Source organism: Rana temporaria, chromosome 10, assembly GCF_905171775.1.
Source record: "Rana temporaria chromosome 10, aRanTem1.1, whole genome shotgun sequence".
NCBI classification, from domain to species: Eukaryota; Metazoa; Chordata; class Amphibia; order Anura; family Ranidae; genus Rana; species Rana temporaria.
The window spans coordinates 26,832,050-26,854,096 of record NC_053498.1 but is presented as its reverse complement, the minus strand read 5'-3'; the positions used below and the strand labels follow the sequence as shown (position 1 = coordinate 26,854,096).

The 22,047-nt window shown below is 44.4% G+C and overlaps 1 protein-coding gene across 2 annotated transcripts in view; it reads left to right on the top strand.

The window, feature by feature from the left end:
• Positions 1-3,840: 3,840 nt before the first annotated feature.
• LOC120916461 (carcinoembryonic antigen-related cell adhesion molecule 1-like) overlaps positions 3,841-22,047 on the top strand; it is a 102,850-nt gene continuing 84,643 nt past the window's right edge. Inside the window, exons 1-2 of one of the 2 annotated variants that reach the window (XM_040327438.1) lie at positions 3,841-4,213; positions 11,069-11,425. In XM_040327438.1, coding sequence (XP_040183372.1) covers positions 4,168-4,213; positions 11,069-11,425 — 403 coding nt within the window. In that variant the 5' untranslated portion in view covers positions 3,841-4,167. The remainder of the gene's footprint in view (positions 4,214-11,068; positions 11,426-22,047) is intronic. The other variant, XM_040327437.1, reaches the window with a different exon arrangement.

The following is a 22,047-nucleotide window of genomic DNA, read 5'->3' as shown; positions in this document are numbered from 1 at the left end:
CATTTGTCACATTATACAAAGAAATTGGGCTAACTTTACTTTTTTTTTTATTATTCATAAGTTTTTTCCCCCCAAAAAATTGCGTTTGAGTTGCAATGACCGCCATTTTTTTCCCTAGGGTGTGTATATATATATATATATATATATATATATATATATATATATATATATATATATATATATATATATTATAATGTTTGGGGGTTATGAGTAATTTTGTAGCAAAAAAAAAACATTTAGGAGAGCAGTGCTGGAATTTGCGCAGTATAGAAGTGGTTAATATCGTTGTATAATTCGATTCCACAAGAGTTGTATTGATACAATAGATAAATCATTGGCTATATTATGCCAATCTGGTAGATCTAAAGCTCGGTATACACTAGTTAATTTTCAAACAAGAATGTTTGTTTTAAAACAAATGTTCGATTTTCCAATTGTTAGTAGTGTGAAATGGATATCAATTTTTTACCCTAGTGAAGGGAAAATTCAAAAGAGCAGGATATAAAAAAAATTCTCAAACAAGTTATTTTCTAACAATATACCGTATATACTCGAGTATAAGCCGAGTTTTTCAGCACATTTTTTAGGGCTGAAAATGCCCCCCTCGGCTTATACTCGAGTCACCTTTTTGTGCCTGATCTCCCGGACTTTGGGGACCCGGTAACGGCCAGCCGCAGTTCTCCTGGACCCCAAACTTGGCGCAATATAACCCAACTCAAAGTTTGTTGTCCAGGGGACCTACGGCAGGGGAGCACTGATTTTTCAAAGTCGGGCACCCTTTTCATAGACTCCCATGTTAAACGGTAATTTCTCTGGTAACTTTGGGGACGGGTACTGGCCGGCCGTAGGTCCTCTGGTTGTAGCCCCAGTTCTCCTCTACAAGTGTGCAAAGTTTTCTGTCTGGGGGCCCTACGGCCAGGGAGCACCGATTTTTCAAAGCCGGGCTCCCCTTCTATATACTCCCATGTTAAAAGTAAGTCTAGTCATGGAAACAGTGAGGCATGGGCACAGTGAGGCACAGTGAGGCATGCATATGGACACAACACAGTGAGGCATGGGCACAGTGAGGCATGCATATTGACACAGTGAGGCATGGGCACAGTGAGGCATGCATATGGACACAGTGAGGCATGCAGATGGACACCCTAGGCTTATACTCGAGTCAATACGGTTTCCCATTTTTTTGCGGTAAAATTAGGTCGGCTTATACTCGAGTATATACAGTATTTATTTTTCATTCTGGAAATTAAATTCATTCCAAAATTTTATGTTAAAAGCAAACTAGATTTCGAACAGCATTTATCAAGCCATCACATGTGAGGTTCCCCAGATGAAGACACGTGATCGTGTCGTAACGCGTAGGGATTGGCCGTGGGCAGACGTGCACCTGGAGTGACGTGAGAAGGCGCAGAGGACGCCGCTGTTCATTTTATATTGCACTCGTTTTACTTGTCTTATGTAAGAGCATTTACACCGTAATAAACGTTCCCCTTTTACTTAAATACTACACCATTGGGGAGGCCCTCTTTCTTCCTCTTGTTCCCTTGGATGGAGCTTATATAGGTATTGATCGAGGAGACTGGATAAGGTTGTGTTAATCTAGACGGAGAGGCACTAGTGGAAGTATGTACAGTGTGGAATGATCTATTCTGTGAAGGTGAAGTCATCTAGGAATATCCTTAATGCTGTATTTATTCATTAGTGAGGTGAGAGTTCTGTGAGACCAGACACACGCTTTATTCAGCTGTTTATCCTAATTGGGATTTGTGGACATTCAGTTCTTCTCCTCTTAGGCAGTATTCACTGCTGCATCACATATGAACTTTATTTATTTCCCTTTTAATCACTTCTCCACCATCTATGCACTTTTTGTCACATTATTAGTGTAATAAGTATATATTCCCAATTAAGGGAGAGGGCATGGGACTATATAAATGCAACTTGGAATATAGTGAAATAATGATAATAGCTCTGGAACCACAGAGATCATACAAGGAGACAGAGTTTATATAAAAATATATCATTTTAATTATACAATCTATCAATACAAAAAAAGGGGCTAAAAGACACGATCACATAGGAGATTGCAATATCAACGTTAATTGACTTGTATAATAACATATACTGTAGGTCTTGCATGTTTCGCCCACTGGGGCTTCTTCAGGGACACGTGAGTATATGAGACAATCTAAAACAGATTAGAATTTCATGAGGCATAGCAAATATACAATAAACATTTTGCCAGAATGTAAAAAACATCAAATTCATCATTGTTCATCATGTAAATCAATTAATCAGATAGCCGTATATAGAGGATATATATATATATATATATATATATATATATATATATATATATATATATATATATATATATATATATATATATATATATATGTAGAAAAACAATATGCATGTAAAGAAAAGAAAAAGGAAAAAAAGAAAAAATGAAACTGTTGTCTGTCACTATCTTTCTACAAACATTGACATAAACACATAAGTACCTCCAACAGTGATCGTGGGCCAAGGGATCAACCAGCAGAAAGTGCTGTGTTGGATACAACGTATGGAGCGGATGGATCAATGCACACGTAAAATACAGCACCCGTCAACCCTGATTGGGGCTCTATATTGCAAGCTCTATATATTTCTCTATTTCCTTGCAAGCTCTATGGGCCAGATTCACATATAACTGCGGCGGTGTAACGTATCGTCTATACGTTACACCGCCGCAAGTTTTCAGCGCAAGTGCCTGATTCAACAAGCACTTGCGTGTGAACTTAAGGCGGTGTAACGTAAAGGCGTCCGGCGCAAGCCCGCCTAATTCAAATGGGGCGTCGGACGTACTGCGCATGCTCCGTTTTGAAATTCCTGCCGTGCTTTGCGTTAAGTGACGTCATTTTTTTGAACGGCGACGTACGTAACGTACTTTCGTATTCCCGGACGTCTTACGCAAAGAAAAAAAACATTTGAAATTCGATGCGGGGAATGACGGCCATACTTTAACATGGCTCGTCTAAATTTAAGCCATGTTAAAGCAGCCGTAACTTTGCGACGGGAAAAAACGACTAGCGACGACGTAACGAACGCGAAAACCTTTGTGGATCGCCGTAAAAGCTCATTTGCATACCTGACGCTGGAAAACGACGCAAACTCCACCCAGCGGCGGCCGAAGTATTGCAGCCTAAGATCCGAAGGCGTACGAAGCCGTAAGCCTGTCGGATCTTAGCCAAAAGCCGTCGTATCTTGTTTGTGAATCACAAATTAAGATACGACGCGGCAAATTTGAAACTACGCCGGAGTATCAGTAGATACTCCGGCGTATTTCTTCTGTGAATCTGGCCCTATATATTTCTCTATTTCCACATTATTAGTGTGTTTATAAGATTATGCGCAATAATCCACTTTTATTTATTTATTTATTGCTGTGTATTGTAAACGCTGCTAGTTTTTGCTGCATTTTCATTACTGTATATTTTGGAAGACTTTATTTATTCACTGTTTAGCAGCGCGAAGGACACTTTTTTTATTATTATTATTAAGCCATCAAATGTACTGAGAATTTTCGCACAAATTTTTATATGGATTTTCATTCAAACTTCTTCTAGCTACCCAGCTTTCTTCGATATTTAAGTCTTGTTCCTATTGTTTCATAAATTGGGAGCTCAGTTTCTTCTTTCATTGTCTTTTTATAGACAGCATCAAAATATTGATATTTTCCCATCACTACTCTTCAAATTAAATTATAACTAAAGGCAACATTTTTTTTTTTTTTTAATTTAGGAACAGTGGAAGCCCTGAAAATGAAAAACAGAAAGCAACTGTAAATGCAAATAATCTTAGGAGTGTGCGCAACTGGAATGCTTTGTATAGCAGAGTAACAGCTGACTGTGGAGTATTGCACGACTTCCCCTTTTGCACCTCCCAGATATTGAGCTGCCCAGTATACAGAGAGTCACACAGACACAGAAGAGACCGAGGAGAACAGGGAAGGGAGAATTAAAAAGCACAAACGTTTACGGATCTAGTACTTTCTGGATTCAGACAAAGCCATCCAGGAAATCTGAAGTGACACTGAGGATATCTGAGACTAAGGAGAAGCACAAATTGGACTGAATGAAAAGATTGGTGTTTAACTTTTACATCTGAGTTTGTCAACTAAAGAAAATGATCTCCAAGCAACACCGGTTCAGCCTCTATGTTATTGCATCAGGTAAGATCAGGAGTGAAAAAGCGAGAGAATTATTAATTAACAAAAGTTTTTTTTTCCCATAGCCAGTCAATCTGTATTTGTTTTCTGTTATCCTCTTGTGTGCTGTATTATAAAGTCCATAATTTGGTGCTTAACCACTTAAGGACCGGACCAATATGCTGCTAAATGACCCAAGGGGTTTTTACAATTCGGCACTGCGTCGCTTTAACAGACAATTGCGCGGTCGTGCGACGTGGCTCCCAAACAAAATTGGCGTCATTTTTTCCCCACAAATAGAGCTTTCTTTTGGTGGTATTTGATCACCTCTGCGGTTTTTATTTTTTGCGCTATAAACAAAAATAGAGCGACAATTTTGATATATTATATATATATATATATTTATACTTTTTGCTATAATAAATATCCCCCAAAAACATATATAAAAAACAATTTTTTCCTCAGTTTAGGCCGATACGTATTCTTCTACCTATTTTTGTTAAAAAAAATCGCAATAAGCGTTTATCGATTGGTTTGCGCAAAATTTATAGCGTTTACAAAATAGGGGATAGTTTTATTATTATTATTTTTTTTTTTTACTACTAATGGCGGCGATCAGTGATTTTTTTCGTGACTGCGACATTATGGCGGACACTTCTGACAATTTTGACACATTTTTGGGACCATTGTCATTTTCACAGCAAAAAATGCATTTAAATTGCATTGTTTATTGAAAATGACAGTTGCAGTTTGGGAGTTAACCACAGGGGGCGCTGTAGGAGTTAGGGTTCACCTAGTGTGTGTTTACAACTGTAGGGGGTTTGGCTGTAGGACTGACGTCATCGATCGAGTCTCCCTATAAAAGGGATGACACGATCGATGCAGCCGCCACAGTGAAGCACGGGGAAGCTGTGTTTACATACGGCTCTTCCCGTTCTTCAGCTCCGGGGACAATCGCGACGGAGCGGCTATAAACGAATAGCCGCGCCGTCGTCCCGGATCGCTCCCCGCGGGAATCCGACCGCCGCATGTAGTGGGGGGGGGTCTCGATCGGACCCCCGACCCACGTCTAGGCAGGGACGTACAGGTACGCCAATGTGCCTGTACGTGCCATTCTGCCGACGTACATCTACATGCGGCGGTCGGGAAGTGGTTAAAGCCTGTCTCAAATAAAATTGTAGAGTTTTCTGTTTTAAATATTTTATTGTGTTTTCATAAGGCATAACAAAAGTCATCATAATAGTACCGTTCATATTTGTACACAATTGTAGATTTTAACAATTTTCGGTGTAAATTTGATGCCTATAATTGCCTTTACAACTCCTTTAACCACTTAAGGACCGCCTCCTGCACATCTACGTCAGCAGAATGGCACGGCTGGGCACATGCCCGTACAGGTACGTCCTCTTTAAGTGCCCAGCCGTGGTTGGCACGGTCCGAAGCTCCGTGACCGTAACCGCGGGACCCGCCATAATGTCGCAGTCACAAAAAAAAAACGCTGATCGCCGCCATTAGTAGTAAAAAAAAATTAATAAAAATGCAATAAAATTATCCCCTATTTTGGAAACGCTATAAATTTAGCGCAAACCAATCGATAAACGCTTATTGCGATTTTTTTTTACCAAAAATAGGTAGAAGAATACGTATCGGCCTAAACTGAGGGAAAGCATTTTTTTTATATATTTTTGGGGGATATTTATTATAGCAAAAAGTAAAAAATATTGCATTTTTTTCAAAATTGTCGCTCTATTTTTGTTTATAGCGCAAAAAATAAAAACCGCAGAGGTCGTCAAATACCACCAAAAGGAAGTTCTATTTGTGGGAAAAAAAAGGACATCAATTTTGTTTGGGAGCCACGTTGCACGACCGCGCAATTGTCAGTTAAAGCGACGCAGTGCCGAATCGCAAAAACTGGCCAGGTCCTTTAGCTGCCTAAAGGTCCGGGTCTTAAGTGGTTAAGTAAGAAAAATAAAATCACCAGAGGGTTTTTTATCCTAATGCATTCTATACATTAGGATATATATATATATATATAAAAAGGACATGGATTACTGGAAACTTGTCCTATAGGCTAACGAAACCAAGATAAACTTATTTGGTGTCAGATGGTGTCAGGCGTGTGTGGCGGCAACCAGGTGAATCGTACAAAGACAAGTGTGCCTTGCCTACAGTCAAGCATGGTGGTGGGAGTGTCATGGTCTGGGACTGTATGAGAGCTGTTGGCACTGGGGAGCTACAGTTCATTGAGGGAACCATGAATGCCAACATGTACTGTGACATACTGAAGCAGAGCATGATCCCCTCCCTTCAGAGACTGGGCCGCAGGGCAGTATTCCAACATGATAACCACCCCAAACACACCTCCAAGACAACCACTGCCTTAAAGCTGAGGGCAAAGGTGATGGACTGGCCAAGCATGTCTCCAGACCTAAACCCTATTGAGCATCTGTGGGACATCCTCAAATGGAAGGTGGAGGAGCACAAAGGTCTCCAACATCCACCAGCTCTGTGATGTCATCATGGAGGAGGAGAAGAGGACTCCAGTGGCAACCTGTGAAGCTCTGGTGACCTCCATGCCCAAGAGGGTTAAGGCAGTGCTGGAAAATAATAGTGGCCACACAACATATTGACACTTTGGGCCCAATTTGGACATTTTCACTTAGGGGTGTACTCACTTTTGTTGCCAGCAGTTTAGACATTAATAGCTGTGTGTTGAGTAATTTTGAGGGGACAGCAAATGTTATACAAGCTGTACACTCACTACTTTACATTGTAGCAAAGTGTCATTTCTTCAGTGTTGTCACATGAAAAGTTATAGTAAAATATTTTCAAAAATGTGAGGGGTGTACTCACTTTTGTGGGATACTGTGTGTGTAATATATGAGTGTGTGTATGTTTGTGGAAAAAATGTATAAAACTATATATACCACAGCGCTAACAAACCCAAATAAAGTGTATTAAAGTGCTAATAATGTGCATACATCATATAGACAAAAAACACAATGAAGTAACGTGAATTAATGAACAAGCATGTGGACAGTGAAAGTTCAAATAAATGTGCAAAATTGCATGAATACATTTCCAATACAAAAACTCCTTTTACAAGTGCTGCTGTGCTGACAAATCCCAAAGTGCTGCAATAGTAGGTATCCACATAAACGGTGACGTGCTCCATGGTCAAGAGGCAATATGTTGCCTCCTCGCCGCCTGTTTTAACCCCCCTAAATGCATCATCGCTATGCTGCGACTGCGTGCAATGCACACAGTTGAGGGGTGGTTGCAGTGCTGCCCCATTCACCTAGGGTTATACTTCCATTGCAGCCACAGGGGGAACAGTTGGGGGTGGTAAAAATGCAGCAAAATCATGTGGTTTTATTGCGCCTCATCCCCACACGTGAACAAGCCCTTGGTACACATCTGTGAAGCAGTGTGTTGCGTATAGGGCAGCAAATTAATTTCAGCGGGCTGCCCCAAAAAATTCCCTTATCCTTCTTTTTTTTTTTTTTTTTATTGCACAGAAATGGGGTGCAGTGCAGAAAATGCACCATGTTTGCCAATGCGTAGGGGTACCATTAACCACTTAAGGACCGCCTCCTGCACATTTACGTCGGCAGAATGGTACGGCTGGGCACAGGCACGTCCTGTGCTAGTGCCCAGCCGTGGGTGCGCGACTGGTTCGAAACTCCGGGACCCGATCACCGCTGGAGTCCCGCGATCGGTCCCCGGAGCTGAAGAACGGGGAGAGCCGTGTGTAAACACAGCTTCCCCGTTCTTCACTGTGGCGGCGTCATCGATCGTGTGATCCCTTTTATAGGGAGACACAATCGATGACGTCACACCTACAGCCACACCCCCCTACAGTTAGAAACACATATTAGGTCATACATAACCCCTTGAGCGCCCCCTTGTGGTTAACTCCCAAACTGCAATTGTCATTTTCACAGTAAACAATGCATTTTAAATGCATTTTTTGCTGTGAAAATGACAATGGTCCCAAAAATGTGTCAAAATTGTCCGAAGTGTCCGCCATAATGTCGCAGTCATGAAAAAAATCGCTGATCGCCGCCATTAGTAGTAAAAAAATAATAATAATAATAATGCAATAAAACTATCCCCTATTTTGTAAACGCTATAAATTTTGCGCAAACCAATCGATAAACGCTTATTGCGATTTTTTTTACCAAAATAGGTAGAAGAATACGTATTGACCTAAACTGAGAGAAAAAAATGTTTTTTTATATATTTTTGGGGGATATTTTTTATAGCAAAAATTGACGCTCTATTTTTGTTTATAGCGCAAAAAATAAAAACCGCAGAGGTGATCAAATACCACCAAAAGAAAGCTCTATTTGTGGGGGAAAAAGGACGCCAATTTTGTTTGAGAGCCATGTCGCACGACCACGCAATTGTCTGTTAAAGCGACGCAGTGCCGAATCGCAAAACCTGGCCGGGTCATTTAGCTGCCTAAAGGTCCGGGGCTTAAGTGGTTAAAGGGGTTGTAAACCCTCGCTGTTTTTTACCTTGAAAAACCTTTTGTCATGTTGCAGGCCACCAGACCCCCTGTTTTACATGCCTTAGGCTTTGCCTTTCTCACCCCAGGGACAAGCACACCAGCTCCGGCCTGTGTCTCGTCTCCTGATTGGATAGATTAATAGCAGTGCAGCCATTGGCTCCCGCTGCTGTCAATCAAATCCAATGATGTGGGCATTGGGGGGTGGAGCCGAGTCCTGCTGTCTGTGTCTATGAACGCAGCAGCAGGACACGGGAGCACGCCCGCAAGGGTGTCCCGTTGGAGAGCGATTCTCAAGCTGGACATTAGAGAAGAGGATGAGCCAGGAGCGCCACATAGGGACCCCAGAAGAGGAGGATCGGGGCCTCTCTGTGCATAACTAACTGCACTGTGGAGGTAAGTATGACAAAAAACTGAACCTTTACAACCCCTTTAAGAATGATTGACACCCATGCAGGTCTGGTAAAGAGCAGCGTGTTTGTCTGCGTGTGAAGAACAAGCACAATTTTGCACACATTCTGTGACATGCAGTAATGTGAACCAAGCCTTAGATTGGGGTGCCTCCAGATGGAAAAAAAAAATGCCCCCATCGCTTCTCCTATGCATTTTTTCTGCAACCCCCCCCCCCCCCCCCGTGTGCTCTCCAGCCCCCCTGTGCTTTTTCCTGGCACCCCCTCCCTTCCCCAGTCCCCGCAGCTCTGCAGAGTTCTCCTGCCAACTGCTGCAGGGGATTTGTCAAGATGAAGCCTTTTCTGAATGGAAAGTCGGTGATCCATACTGTTCGCTGACTCTGTCCATTCATAACTGAAACATAGTAAATGGTGTTTCCTATGCTTCAGTTTGTGAATGAACAGGAAGCTCTGTACAGAGCTATTCCTGTTCATTCATTCTGTGCAGCTGAGGCTGCAGAGGAGGAGATGGAGGGCTGTGTCCTCCATCTCCTTTTTCTGTCTCAAATGTGAAACATCAGAGGTCTGTTTAGACTCCTGATATATCACCAAAGCACCCTCCACCCCAGTGGGACCCTATAAAAAATTGCAATTTTTTTTTTGTTAATAAAACTGTAAAAAATAATAATAAAACTAATAGAAGAAAGAAATAAATATCTGACACCAGTTGAAGAACTACCACACAAACGTTACACTTGCGCCCGGGCCCTGGCATTCTGCCATCGGGCTTGGAGGGAAGAGTCCCATCCGGCCGGTCAGGGGGGGCCCTTCATGGTTTCTTGTATTGGGGCCCTGAAGGTTCTAGTTACGCCTCTGCTTTTAAGGTCAGTTGCTATGGAATTCAAGGCATCTGTGTTTTGGCATATATTGGAGACTCCTTTGTATTTTAAGAGATTAACTGCTTGCCGACCAGCCGCCGCAGTTATACGGCGGTAGGTCGGCTCCCCTGCGCGAGAGCCGTAGCTATACGTCGGCTCGCTACAGAGCGAGGACCGGGAGCTGTGTGTATGAACAGAAGATAAGTCATTTCCCCTAGTGAGGCCACCCCCCCTACAGTTAGAACACACCCAGGGAACATACTTAATCCCTTCCTCGCCCCCTAGTGTTAACCCCTTCACTGCCAGTGGCATTTTTATAGTAATCCATTGCATTTTTATAGCACTGATCGCTATAAAAATGCCAATGGTCCCAAAACTGTCCGCCATAATGTCGCAGTACCAAAAAAAAATCGCTGATCGCCGCCATTACTAGTAAAAAAAAAATATTAATAAAAATGCCATAAAAATACCCCCTATTTTGTAAACGCTATAACTTTTGCGCAAACCAATCAATAAACGCTTATTGCGATTTTTTTTTTTTTAACAAAAAATATGTAGAAGAATACGTATCGGCCTAAACTGAGGAAAAAAAATGTTTTTATATATTTTTGGGGGATATTTATTATACCAAAAAGGAAAAAATATTCATTTTGTTTTAAATTGTCGCTCTATTTTTGTTTATAGCGCAAAAAATAAAAACCGCAGAGGTGATCAAATACCACTAAAAGAAAGCTCTATTTGTGGGGAAAAAAGGACGCTAGTTTTGTTTGGGTGCCACTTCGCACGACCGCGCAATTGTCAGTTAAAGCGACGCAGAGCCGAATCGCAAAAACTGCTCTGGTCTTTAACCAGCAATATGGTCCGGGGGTTAAGAGATTAAGCAATACATGCATTGAGATATTTGCGTGGATAGGAATATACAGTATATTGCCTGTGCCAATGAATTCCAAAGAAGATTCTCTTTAGAAGTTGCCTATAAAACTACAGAGCTGAGCCACTCCAGACAAATCTTCATCACGTTTGAATACTGCAAAATACTTAAATTACTTTATATTTTTAATATTTAATCTCTGATCTTCTTATCTGTCACTTTCTCTTGCAGTTCTCCTCGGTGTGTTGGTGGATGTGTCCGGTGGAATGATGAGTGTTCAGCTGATCCCTCAGAATCCGGTCATCGGAGGATCTGTCACTCTGAGTGTTACTGGGATTACTGGGGGAATTCGGAATTTTGTTTGGTATAAAGGACCAAACACAGGCAAAGATTATCAAATCCTTTCATATTTCCCTGGTGATAAGGACCCACTTATTCTCGGACCTCTAAATAATAGTAGGGTGACACCTTTCCCTGATGGATCTCTACAGATCTCCAACCTAAATAGAACTGATGAGGGAAATTACATAGTGAAGATGCAAACAAATATAAATCAAAGTGATACACCTGTATACCTGAAAATCTATGGTGAGTAATGAATGTATCAGCATATTGTCAGACGATGTATTTCCATATCTTCATTTATTTTCCACTTTATTTGAAAACAAAACACATACAGACAATGTAGGAATTAATTATGATTATTGTGATGGTCATAAAGCTTGATTTACTGAAAGTGATTATAGAGGAAGATTTTTTTTTAAATAGCAAACATATTATGATTACCTGCTCTGTGTAATGGTTTTGCACAGAGTATCCCCGATCCTCCTCTTCTCGGGTCCCCCGCCAGCGATCTTGGCTCCTTTTCTTGGTGTGTCACCATAGGAAGCCGCTTCTTATTGTGGCACACCTGCGTTCTGGATCCCAGGCCTGTTCTGTGTGTCTATAAGACACACAGAGCGCTGTTTGGCCCGCCCCTGCTCCCTCCTTACTGGCTGTGATTGACAGCAGTAGGAGCCAATGGCTTCCGCTGCTGTGTCTGTGCCAATGAGGAGAGAGAGCTTGTGCTCTTGCGCACATAGCTGGGTCAAGATCGGCCTCAGATAAGTATGGGGGGGCTACATGCAGATTTTTTTTTTACCTTCATGCATAAAATGCATGAAGGTAAAAAGTATTCTGCCTTTACAGCCACTCGAAGACAATCATAAACTCCCAGACAACGTAAACTACTTACACTGCGCCTCACCAGGAAGCACCATATTGCTTGTACTGTCTTCTACATTCATATAATTATCTACAGGATTAGCCAGGGTTAGCTGGGAGGTGGCTCATATCTGGATGGTTGGGGTGATTAACAAATAAAAAAATATAAAATGTATCCATTCAGAAAATGTTTAAAGCAGGACTTTGTCCATAACAACTTGATAAAAAATGTTTTTTATCCAGGAGCATACATTCCACATTAATAATTATGCTACCAAAATGAGTGTGTGCTGTAAATTGCCTCCAGCATTGTTCCTGTTTCTTCTTGCTGGGGGCTGCCATTTTGCTGAAGCTCAGAGCCCCTGAGCAGCAGTAAATCTTAAAGCTGTCAGCAGATCAGCCTTTGGTGGCTCTGACTGTAGGCACAGTGCCAAAAAATGATGAGCAACTGAGCATGTGCAGACCAGGGTAAGAGAGTGTATTACTGGATTTTACACAGTATAGGCACTTATTTTTAATGTTTTTTTACATAACTATATTTGCAAAAGGGGGACATAATGATGAGATATAGTAGGACTTTAGAGGATAGGTTCACCCAGGGGAGGGCTGGCAGCCTTAGGCCTGGGGGGCAAGTCCAGTCAAATGGCCCATCGAGCGTGGAAAAGTGATGGATCGAGGAAAACAGTCTAATATTTTTCATGATCACAAGAGTCCACGCAGAGGCCTCCCCTTACATCAGAGTCCGCGCAGAGGCCTCCCCTTACATCAGAGTCCGCGCAGAGGCCTCCCCTTACATCAGAGTCCGCGCAGAGGCCTCCCCTTACATCAGAGTCCACGCAGAGGCCTCCCCTTACATCAGAGTCCATGCAGAGGCCTCCCTTTACATCAGAGTCCGCACAGAGGCCTCCCCTTACATCAGAGTCCGCACAGACCCAGTATACATCAGATCTGATGTGAGGGGGGTTCTGGGAAACGTAATTTAAGGGTGCATGCTGTGGACTATTGTGTAAAGAGGGTCTCTGCTCACCAAAGCCTGCCCCCCTCCCCTTTAACAAAGTCCACAGAGCACCCCTTTTTATACACTGGGAGGCAGGAGAAACTGGAGAGGGTGAGCTTTCCAGGATGGAGGCTGAGGCGCAGGCAGGCTGTCTAGAGCTTTTTTGGGTTCAAACTTCCTGTCCAGTGTCCACACATGCCCAGGGAGTGTGGGCAGGGCAGACTCAGGAGAAGGAGCAGATGAGCTCTATCTCTCCTCGTGTCAGTGCAGAGAGAGAAGGGGATGTCAGCGCTGGTGTGCGCTGAGGCTGAGCTATGTATGAAACGAGACATAGCTCAGCTCTGCAGCCATCTACCTCGGAGCTGACACAGGCATGGCTTCACAGTGGGAGGTGAGCAGCGGCCGTGACCTATGTTAACAGAGCTCCAGCAGGCATATTCCTGCTCTGCAAAAACAGCATTCGGTAGTGGTGGCTGTGCATAGTGTCACCAGCCCGGCCACCCTGCCCCCCCTGCCAGCCCTCCCCTGGGTTCACCTTTCCAAAAAATAAGTGTCCCGGTTAAAAAAATGTGCATTTATTTTTAGGAGCCTGTAAAGCATTGCTCCCACGATCAGCAGATCAAAGGTGTAATGTCAGGCTTCTGCAAACTGTCTGTGTAGCTGTGTAGTTACCTCCGATACAAGCAGGCAGTTAGTGAAGGAGAGGAAGCTCATTGGTGCCCTTGTAGTTCATTGATAACTACAAGCTGGCTACTGCAGCTCATTGATTCACAGGGATCTGTGAATGAATGACGTGGCCGTGTGGGCGGAGCCCCGCTCTTTTTAAATTGTCACAACGGGTTCCCGGGAGAGGATCCCTGACCTGCTGTCACAAGGAGGGGGTAGAGCTGCAGACAGCTTTCGGTAAGCGGCAAAGGGCACCGGAGAGCGGCAATTTTTTTATAGTAGAAATTATACATATATTTTGCAATTAAATAATATTTCTAATCATATGAAGTTACTCACAAGAGTTCCCCCTTTACATCAGAGTCAGAGGCATAACTAGAAACTTCAGCCCCCCCCCCCCCCCGAAAAAGCATAATTTTGTTGAGGGGTGTTGGGGGGGGGGTGGCATCAGTGGTGGTGGTGTTGAAGGGGGTGGCAGCGGTGGTGTTGGGGGGTGGCAGCGGCTGTGTTGATGGGGGGTGGTAGTGATAGTGTTGAAAGTGGATGGCAGTGGTGGTGTTGAGAGGGGGTTGCAGTGGTAGTGTTGAGAGGGGGGTGGCAGTGGTAGTGTTGAGAGGGGGTGGAAGTGGTAGTGTTGAGAGGGGGGGGAAGTGGTAGTGTTGAGAGGGGGTGGAAGTGGTAGTGTTGAGAGGGGGTGGAAGTGGTAGTGTTGAGAGGGGGTGGCAGTGGCAGTGGTAGTGTTGAGAGGGGGTGGTAGTGTTAAGAGGGGGTGGCAGTGGTGGTGGTATTGAGGGGAGGTGTCAGAGGTGATAGTGTTGAGGAGGGGTGGCAGCGGTGGTGTTATGGGGGGTGGCAGTGGTGGTGTTATGGGGGGTGGCAGCAGTGGTGGGGGATGGGATGATCAGTAAGAGGCAGAGGTGGTGGAGGTTGGAATCGATTGCACTGGCAATTTGTCACTTACTTAGTTCAGACAATTGATTCCTACTCAGAACTCTGTCACACGTGAGCCTAGGGATGCCTTTTCCTCATGGATTGCCAGCTCCTCCCTCTTCAGGTGATTGGTGTCAGCTGGTCTTTTTCAGTGACCTCCCTCGCCTCCCCACATTCTCTCTGGATAGGGGCGGGGCAGGGTGGTCCATGTCCACTGTCTCAGCTCTGCCTTCTCTCCCCTCATCCTCAACAGTATCAATGGACAAACCCCCCTCCTCCCGCGGCGGAGTTAACTGGCGGGCCGTTCACACTGGCAGATGGACGGGCGGGGTTCCGCGGCACCTCATACTGGCAGACAGATGAAGGGGGGTCTGCGGGCCCCCCTAAAGTAGCGGAACTGCGGGGCTCAGTCGCAATCGCGACTGCCGCGACCATGATAATTCCGCCACTGATCAGAGTCCACAGAGTTTCCCTTTTACATCTGAATCTGCAGAGTTCCCCTTTCACTGTAAGGGGGGACTCGGCAGACTCTGATGTAAGGGAGAACATAAGGGATGGTCTGGGAACCCTGATTTAAGGGGGAACACTGAGAACTCTGATGTACGGAGAGGACTGATGAAAGGGGGAACACTGTGGCCTCTAGGTGTAAGGGGTAACTCTGATGTAAGGGGTTCTCTGAGAACCCTGATTTACCTTGGTGTACTCACTCAGAGGCAGGAGAGAGAAGGGGGGAGACTTCTGTCACAGACAGGGATGGATGGTGAGCTCACTCACCCCTTGGCAGTTAGCACCTCTCATCCAGATGTATGTGAGGCTGCTGCACCTCAAATTTCTGGCCCCCACTTTCCTTTTCTGAGGCACAGTGCTGGGTATTGGAGTGTGGGTAGACACAGAGGTGTAGGGGTGGGAGGAAGAGGGGCAGATCATGCCCTCTCTCCTCTCCCGTCTGTGTGTGGGGAAATTGTTAGTACTGGCTTTGGGCAGTGTGAAAAAGGAATGTAACAGACACTCTCAGCTTAGACAACTGCAGCCAGCAACCCTGCTGGGAAGCCATAGTCCAGTCTGAATAATGTGTCCGGGGTTCAGGCAGTCTGAAACCCGGACACATGATTCCAAACCCGAACTATCCGGGTGAATCCTGCACAGGTGGCAACCCTAGGGGGGGCCCCTCTCTCACCACCGATAAAAGTGATCTCATGGTGTATCTGCCGCAGAGACCACTTTTATCTGAAAGAGGACCGCCCACTCTTGAGGAGGGTACTGGGGTTATGGTAGCTAGCTGCTACCATAACAACGGTATTCCTCTTCAAAGTAGCAATCAGGGGCGGACCGTCCATTGGAACTCTCGGGCACTGACCGAGGGCCCCATGCCACTAGGGGGCCCCATCAGGGTTGCCAGGCTCGATAAAACCAGGGACAATATGTAAAAATCTGTGTTTTTTTTACATCTGTCCCTGATATGTCCAAAACCGACATGCTTTTGATGTGAAAATCCTGAGATTTTAGCTGCCCTGCCTATGCAATGCCTCCTGGCGTGGTGGCCATCTGTAAGCCCGGGGGCCCCATAATCTTCTATTGCCCAGGGGCCCCATAATCTTCTATTGCCCAGGGGCCCCATAATCTTCTATTGCCCAGGGGCCCCATAATCTTCTATTGCCCAGGGGCCCCATGAGTTGTCAGTCCATCCCTGGGAGCGATGTATAACGACAGTGGGCGGTCTGTAAGTGGTTAACAGTTTCCATGCCAGGAGCAGAGAAAATAAATGGCCAGAATTAAGACCTTATAAGGAGTGTCTCAATTTTCACAGCAAAACATGCTATAAAAATGCATTGTTTACTGTGAAAATGACAATTGCAGTTTGGGAGTTAACCACTAGGGGGCGCTGAAGGGGTTTAGTGTGACCTCATATGTGTTTCTAACTGTAGGGGGCGGGGCTGGACGTGTGTGGTCATTGATCGTGCTTCCCTATATCACCCAGCTCTCCTCGTTCTTCAGCTCCGGGGACCGATCGCGGGACTCCAGCGGCGATCGGGTCCACGGGTCCCGCAGCTTCGGACCGGGTCGCAGGCGCGCGCCCGCGACCCACGGCTGGGCACTTAAAGAGGACAGACAGGTATGTGCTTGTGCCCAGCCGTGCCATTCTGCCAACGTATATGTGCAGGAGGCGGTCCTTAAGTGGTTAACATGAATAAAAGTTGATCATTGTAAGCACCCCTTGTCAGTGGTAAATAGTTGGTCAGATCCCTTTAACTGCTACATCGACAGGACAGTTTGTTCTGACAGATCACCAGATGAAAATAAAAGAAAGTCAGTCTAAAAAAATAAAACAAATGCAGCCATCACATCTAAGAAAGGTACATGGACAGTGTGACAGAAGAGTGGGGCATTGTGACAGGAGGGGGGCAGTGTCACAGGATAAGGGTACCTGGGCTGTGTGACAGGAGGGGGGGGGCAGTGTGATAAGAGGGGGACAAAGTGGAAGAAGAGGGGTACCTGGGCAGTGTTGTAAGAGGGGGGCAGGAGGCCACACAGGTGCTGGGCAGTGCAATGTGTATGCTTTCTCTGCTGTGGCAGGGAATGCATTTTTAGGCTCGGGCAGGAAGCAAGATTTACCCGGCAGGAGCTGGAATCAAGGGGGCGGAGCTGAGATGCAGACCCATGACCCCCTGTCAGCATCAGTAGATCAGGGCATGTCAGGACCTGGGCTTGAACCCTCTTCTGTGTCTGGCATTGGCTCTTCCCACTGAGCTATCTGGGATGCTGGATAGCTCCCGGCCTGATCTGCTGCATAAACCTGATTCATTAGACTATTCTGCTTAGTGTCTCGATTGCTGTTGAACCTTGAACCCCTTGCTCCTCCCATGAACTTCCTATAAAAGCCTTGTCTCAGCACTTCCTCTTTGCCAGGTTATTGTGCCTTGTTGTTGTCTTTCCTGCTGCCATCTGTACCTGCAACCACCTGTGTTTGACCCTCGGACTGTTCATTGACTACTCTACTGCTTGATCCCAACCTGCAGCCTGTAAATTGACCCCTTGGCTTGTTTACTGACCATGCTGCTGTTTCATCCTTGTCTGTTTATCTGCTATTGGACCCCGGCTTGCTCACACCCTGGTGGGGCAAACTTGAGGACTGCGACCTGGAACTAGCTTGGAGCTAAATCCATCTCCACCATCAGGAGCTCTGAGGAAAACCAGCTAGTACTTAGACTCCGCACCTCAGATGAGCCTGTGTCATCTGCCAGAAGTGACTGCCTGTATACCTGTCCTGCCACTGCTATTGCAATTGGTCTTCAAGCCTGACGTCTGATCATGACAGGGCACCAGGTTGGATAGTAGAGGCGACATATAGAAGAAACGATCACTTCTATTATCCTCCTGACTGCAGCTGCCTCTGAATGCCTGCGGGAGGAAGAGGAGGAGAAGCGGACTTTCAGTAGCTGCAGGAGCCAGGAGGATAATGGAGGGGATCATATATGCCTCCCCTCCTATTTAGGAGTAGACAAATCTGACAGGGGCCCTGAAGCATGGGACGGGTTGCAAATGCGACCCCTGTTACTCCTATATTTACACCCTTGCCATTGTGTCTTCATATTGCTGGTTATCAATCTTTACATTGTTGTATGAAAAAGTCAGCTGTAATTTTCACTATGGCCCCTTTCACACTGATTCACTTTCAGAAAAAGCACCCAAACTGTCCGATGCAATAGACGTCTATGACAAAGTGCAGTGTAATTTGCACAAAACCCGTGTTTTTGTCACTTCCTATAAGCCGAAAAGAAAGCATCCTTATATTTCTTGTGTAGACTATTAATCCCATCAATCCACCATACAGTGCATAAGAACAAAGGCAGACGTGTGACAACCATGGCTCCTTCCATGGATACAATGGAGAAATAAGTGTGACCACAAAGGGACAGACGGGAAGTGTGTTGTTGTCATGACCACTTAAGTGCTCCTGCTCCCTATTCCAGCAGCTGGGTGTTGGCTCTTGCATTCTCCCTATCTGTGTTCACCTGTTATGCTGCGTACACATGGTCGGAAATTCCGCCATCAAAAGTACGATGTGAGCTTTTGGTTGGAAATTCCGACCGTGTATATGCTCCATCAGACTTTTGCTGTCGGAACTTCCGCCAGCAAAAGATTGAGAGCAGGTTCTCAAATTTACAGACGTAAAATTTGATAGTCTGTATGCAATTCCGATGCGCAAAATTCCGACGCATGCTCGGAAACAATTCGACACATGCTCGGAAGCATTTTTTCGGCTCGTCGTAGTGTTATACATCATCGCGCTCTTGATGGTCGAAAGTTCAGAGAACTTTAGAGTGACCGTATGTGTGCAAGCCAAGCTTGAGCAGAATTCCATCTGAAAAACAATCTAAGTTTTTTCTGACGGACATTCAGCTCGTGTGTACAGGGTATTGGCTGTTTGATCTGCTCAGTCACCTTATATAAGGAAACTGAACACTCTATCCCTCTCTTGTGATAGACAGACTACCTGCATTGTTCTAGACCAAGCCCCTGTTAGTCTGTCTTATTTGTTGTTGGATCGCCTGTGTTTGATTCTGATTGGTCTGGATTATCCCCTGAACGCAGCCTGCCCTTCTACCTGGAACGGATACTGGATTATTCTCTGAACTCAGCCTGCCTCTACCTGGACTCTACTTGTACCATGCTATCTGAAGTACCTGTTGTTTGCTCTGTTTGCGTCTGCCCGGCTGGGCTGGCCAGACACTATAGCATCGTGTTTATGTTCTGGGGGCAACCAAGTACCGGTAGGCCTGCTTGCCTTAAGGGAAAAGGGTCTGCTATAGGTGAAGTGCACAGAGCCAGCTATAGTGTCTGACCACCTACGTTGGGGTAGGCGTGACAGTTGTTTGCTTGATTTCCAGGTGAACCTAAAGAGAGAAAAAAAGCCTGAAATAAGAAAACTAGTGTAGGCATCTCATCTAAAGACTAGAATACAGTGTATTACAATTTTATTTTTGGGTTTAGATACACTTTAAATGTGTTTTTGAATGCAATTAAGATAAATACTTGATATCGACATCTTGGGATTCCTTTCACAGCAGTATTCACACTTCTTGACAGAGGAGTCCGAGCCAATCAAGCTTCCTGTGCTTTGCACAACACTATCAGTCAATAGTCTGTGAATGCAATTTTTTTAAGCACAGAATAGGGGCAGGTTGGTGACCATGTTTCATTGTTTAAATGCAGTAGAGAAAAGATCACCAACCTGGTTTTGCTGTCTGGCTAAGCAGCTGAAGAAACATTTGAATCCTTTGGTAGGTAAAGCAGTTCTTTAACTTAATAGTTCACATGGACATTCAAATGAAATATTATAACATCTGCGTGATTCTGGGCCAACAGAGTTTGGCTTGTTTTCTCCATTCTCCTAGAAGTGGTCGTAGATGAGAAAATGATAGAACTTACCACAGATAATTTTAGCAAATTGTGGTTTGTTGATCAACTGTTGACCATTTGGAGGTTCTGGCTAATACATGCAATATTACATTTTATTGTATTTATTATAATGTGGAATATTTTCTTTTTATAGAAACCCAGGGGGTAATGATGGAAGTGGGCATGGTTTGTTTTACTGTATAGTTAGTAAAAAGCCAGATTTTATCACAATTTATCAGCAATTTCACAAAGGTCCATTAAAGTCAGTTTACATCTACTGTATTTCTTGCAGTCTGGCCATTACCCTATAAAAGTCTAGAGGTGTTAATTTAGTCTGTCTTTGTTAATTTCGGTGGAATATAAGGAATGCTGTACCTGCTGCAATGAATAATCTTATGATTTACTCTAGATTATTGTGAACTTGGGAAATGCGTTTGAATGATCACTGAACTCATTAGTTAACCTAAAGAAAAAAAAAAGACTCCTAGCAATTAAAAATATCGTAAGAAATGTAATTTATTTTTTAAATTACAATTACATGATTAAAAAAAATGAGTAAAAATTTTAGGAGATTATGAAAGAAAGTCAAATCTGAAAAATCAAATACTTCATTTCTGAATTACTTCTTTATAAAACATTTTTTAAAGATATGTAGGGTGTAAAGGCACCATAATTAAAAGTCTTATCAACAAGTCGTCATTAACATTCTACACAATAAGTGAAACTAACTTGATCTACATTACTGCGTTCAATACAAAATAATATCACATAATGTTGACATCTGGACCAGTGGCTTAGTGGCCCCTTTTTTACGTAGGACATTTTAACACTGAACTCCCGGATGGAGGAAAACCTAATCTTTCAGTTAGACTCCCTCTGTACTGGAAGGGATAAATGCTTGTTTTGTCTATGGGATGATGAATAAGGTGATATACAGTATCTGACAAAAGTGAGTACACCCCTCAGATTTTTGTAAATATTTTATTATATCTTTTCATGTGACAACACTGAAGAAATGACACTTTGCTACAATGTAAAGTAGTGAGTGTACAGCTTGTATAACAGTGTAAATTTGTGTCCTCTCAAAATAACACACAGCCATTAATGTCTAAACCGCTGGCAACAAAAGTGAGCACACCCCTAAGTGAAAATGTCCAAATTGGGCCCAAAGTGTCAATATTTTGTGTGGCCCCCATTATTTTCCAGCACTGCCTTAACCCTCTTGAACATGGCGTTCACCAGAGCTTCACAGGATGTCACTGGAGTCCTCTTCCACTCCTCCATGACGACATCACAGAGCTGGTGGATGTTAGAGACCTTGTGCTCCTCCACCTTCCGTTTGAGGATGCCCCACAGATGCTCAATAGCATGGGTGCTCAACCTGTGGCTCTCCAGCTGTTTCAGAACTACAATTCCCATGAGGCATTGCAAGCTACTGACTGTTACAAGCATGACTCCCAAAGGCAGAGGCATGATGGGACTTGAAGTTCTGCAACAGCTGGAGAGCCACAGGTTGAGCACCCATGCTCAATAGGGTTTAGGTCTGGAGACATGTTTGGCCAGTTCATCACCTTTACCCTCAGCTTCTTTAGCAAGGCAGTGGTCGTCTTAGAGGTGTGTTTGGGGTTCTTATCATGTTGGAAAACTGCCCTGCGGCCCAGTCTCTGAAGGGAGGGGATCATGCTCTGCTTCAGTATGTCACAGGACATGTTGGCATTCATTGTTCCGTCAATGAACTGTAGCTTCCCAGTGTCGGCAGCACTCATGAAGCCCCAGAGCATGACACTCCCACCACCATGCTTCTTTGTAGTCCTCACCTGGTTGCCGCCAAACATGCTTGACACCATCTGAACCAAACAAGTTTATCTTGGTTGCATCACACCACAGGACATGGTTCCAGTAATCCATGTCCTTAGTCTGCTTGTCTTCAGAAAACAGTTTTCAGGCTTTCTAGTGCATCATCTTTTGAAGAGGCTTCCTTCTGGGACCATGCATACTAGCAAATTGTGGTTTG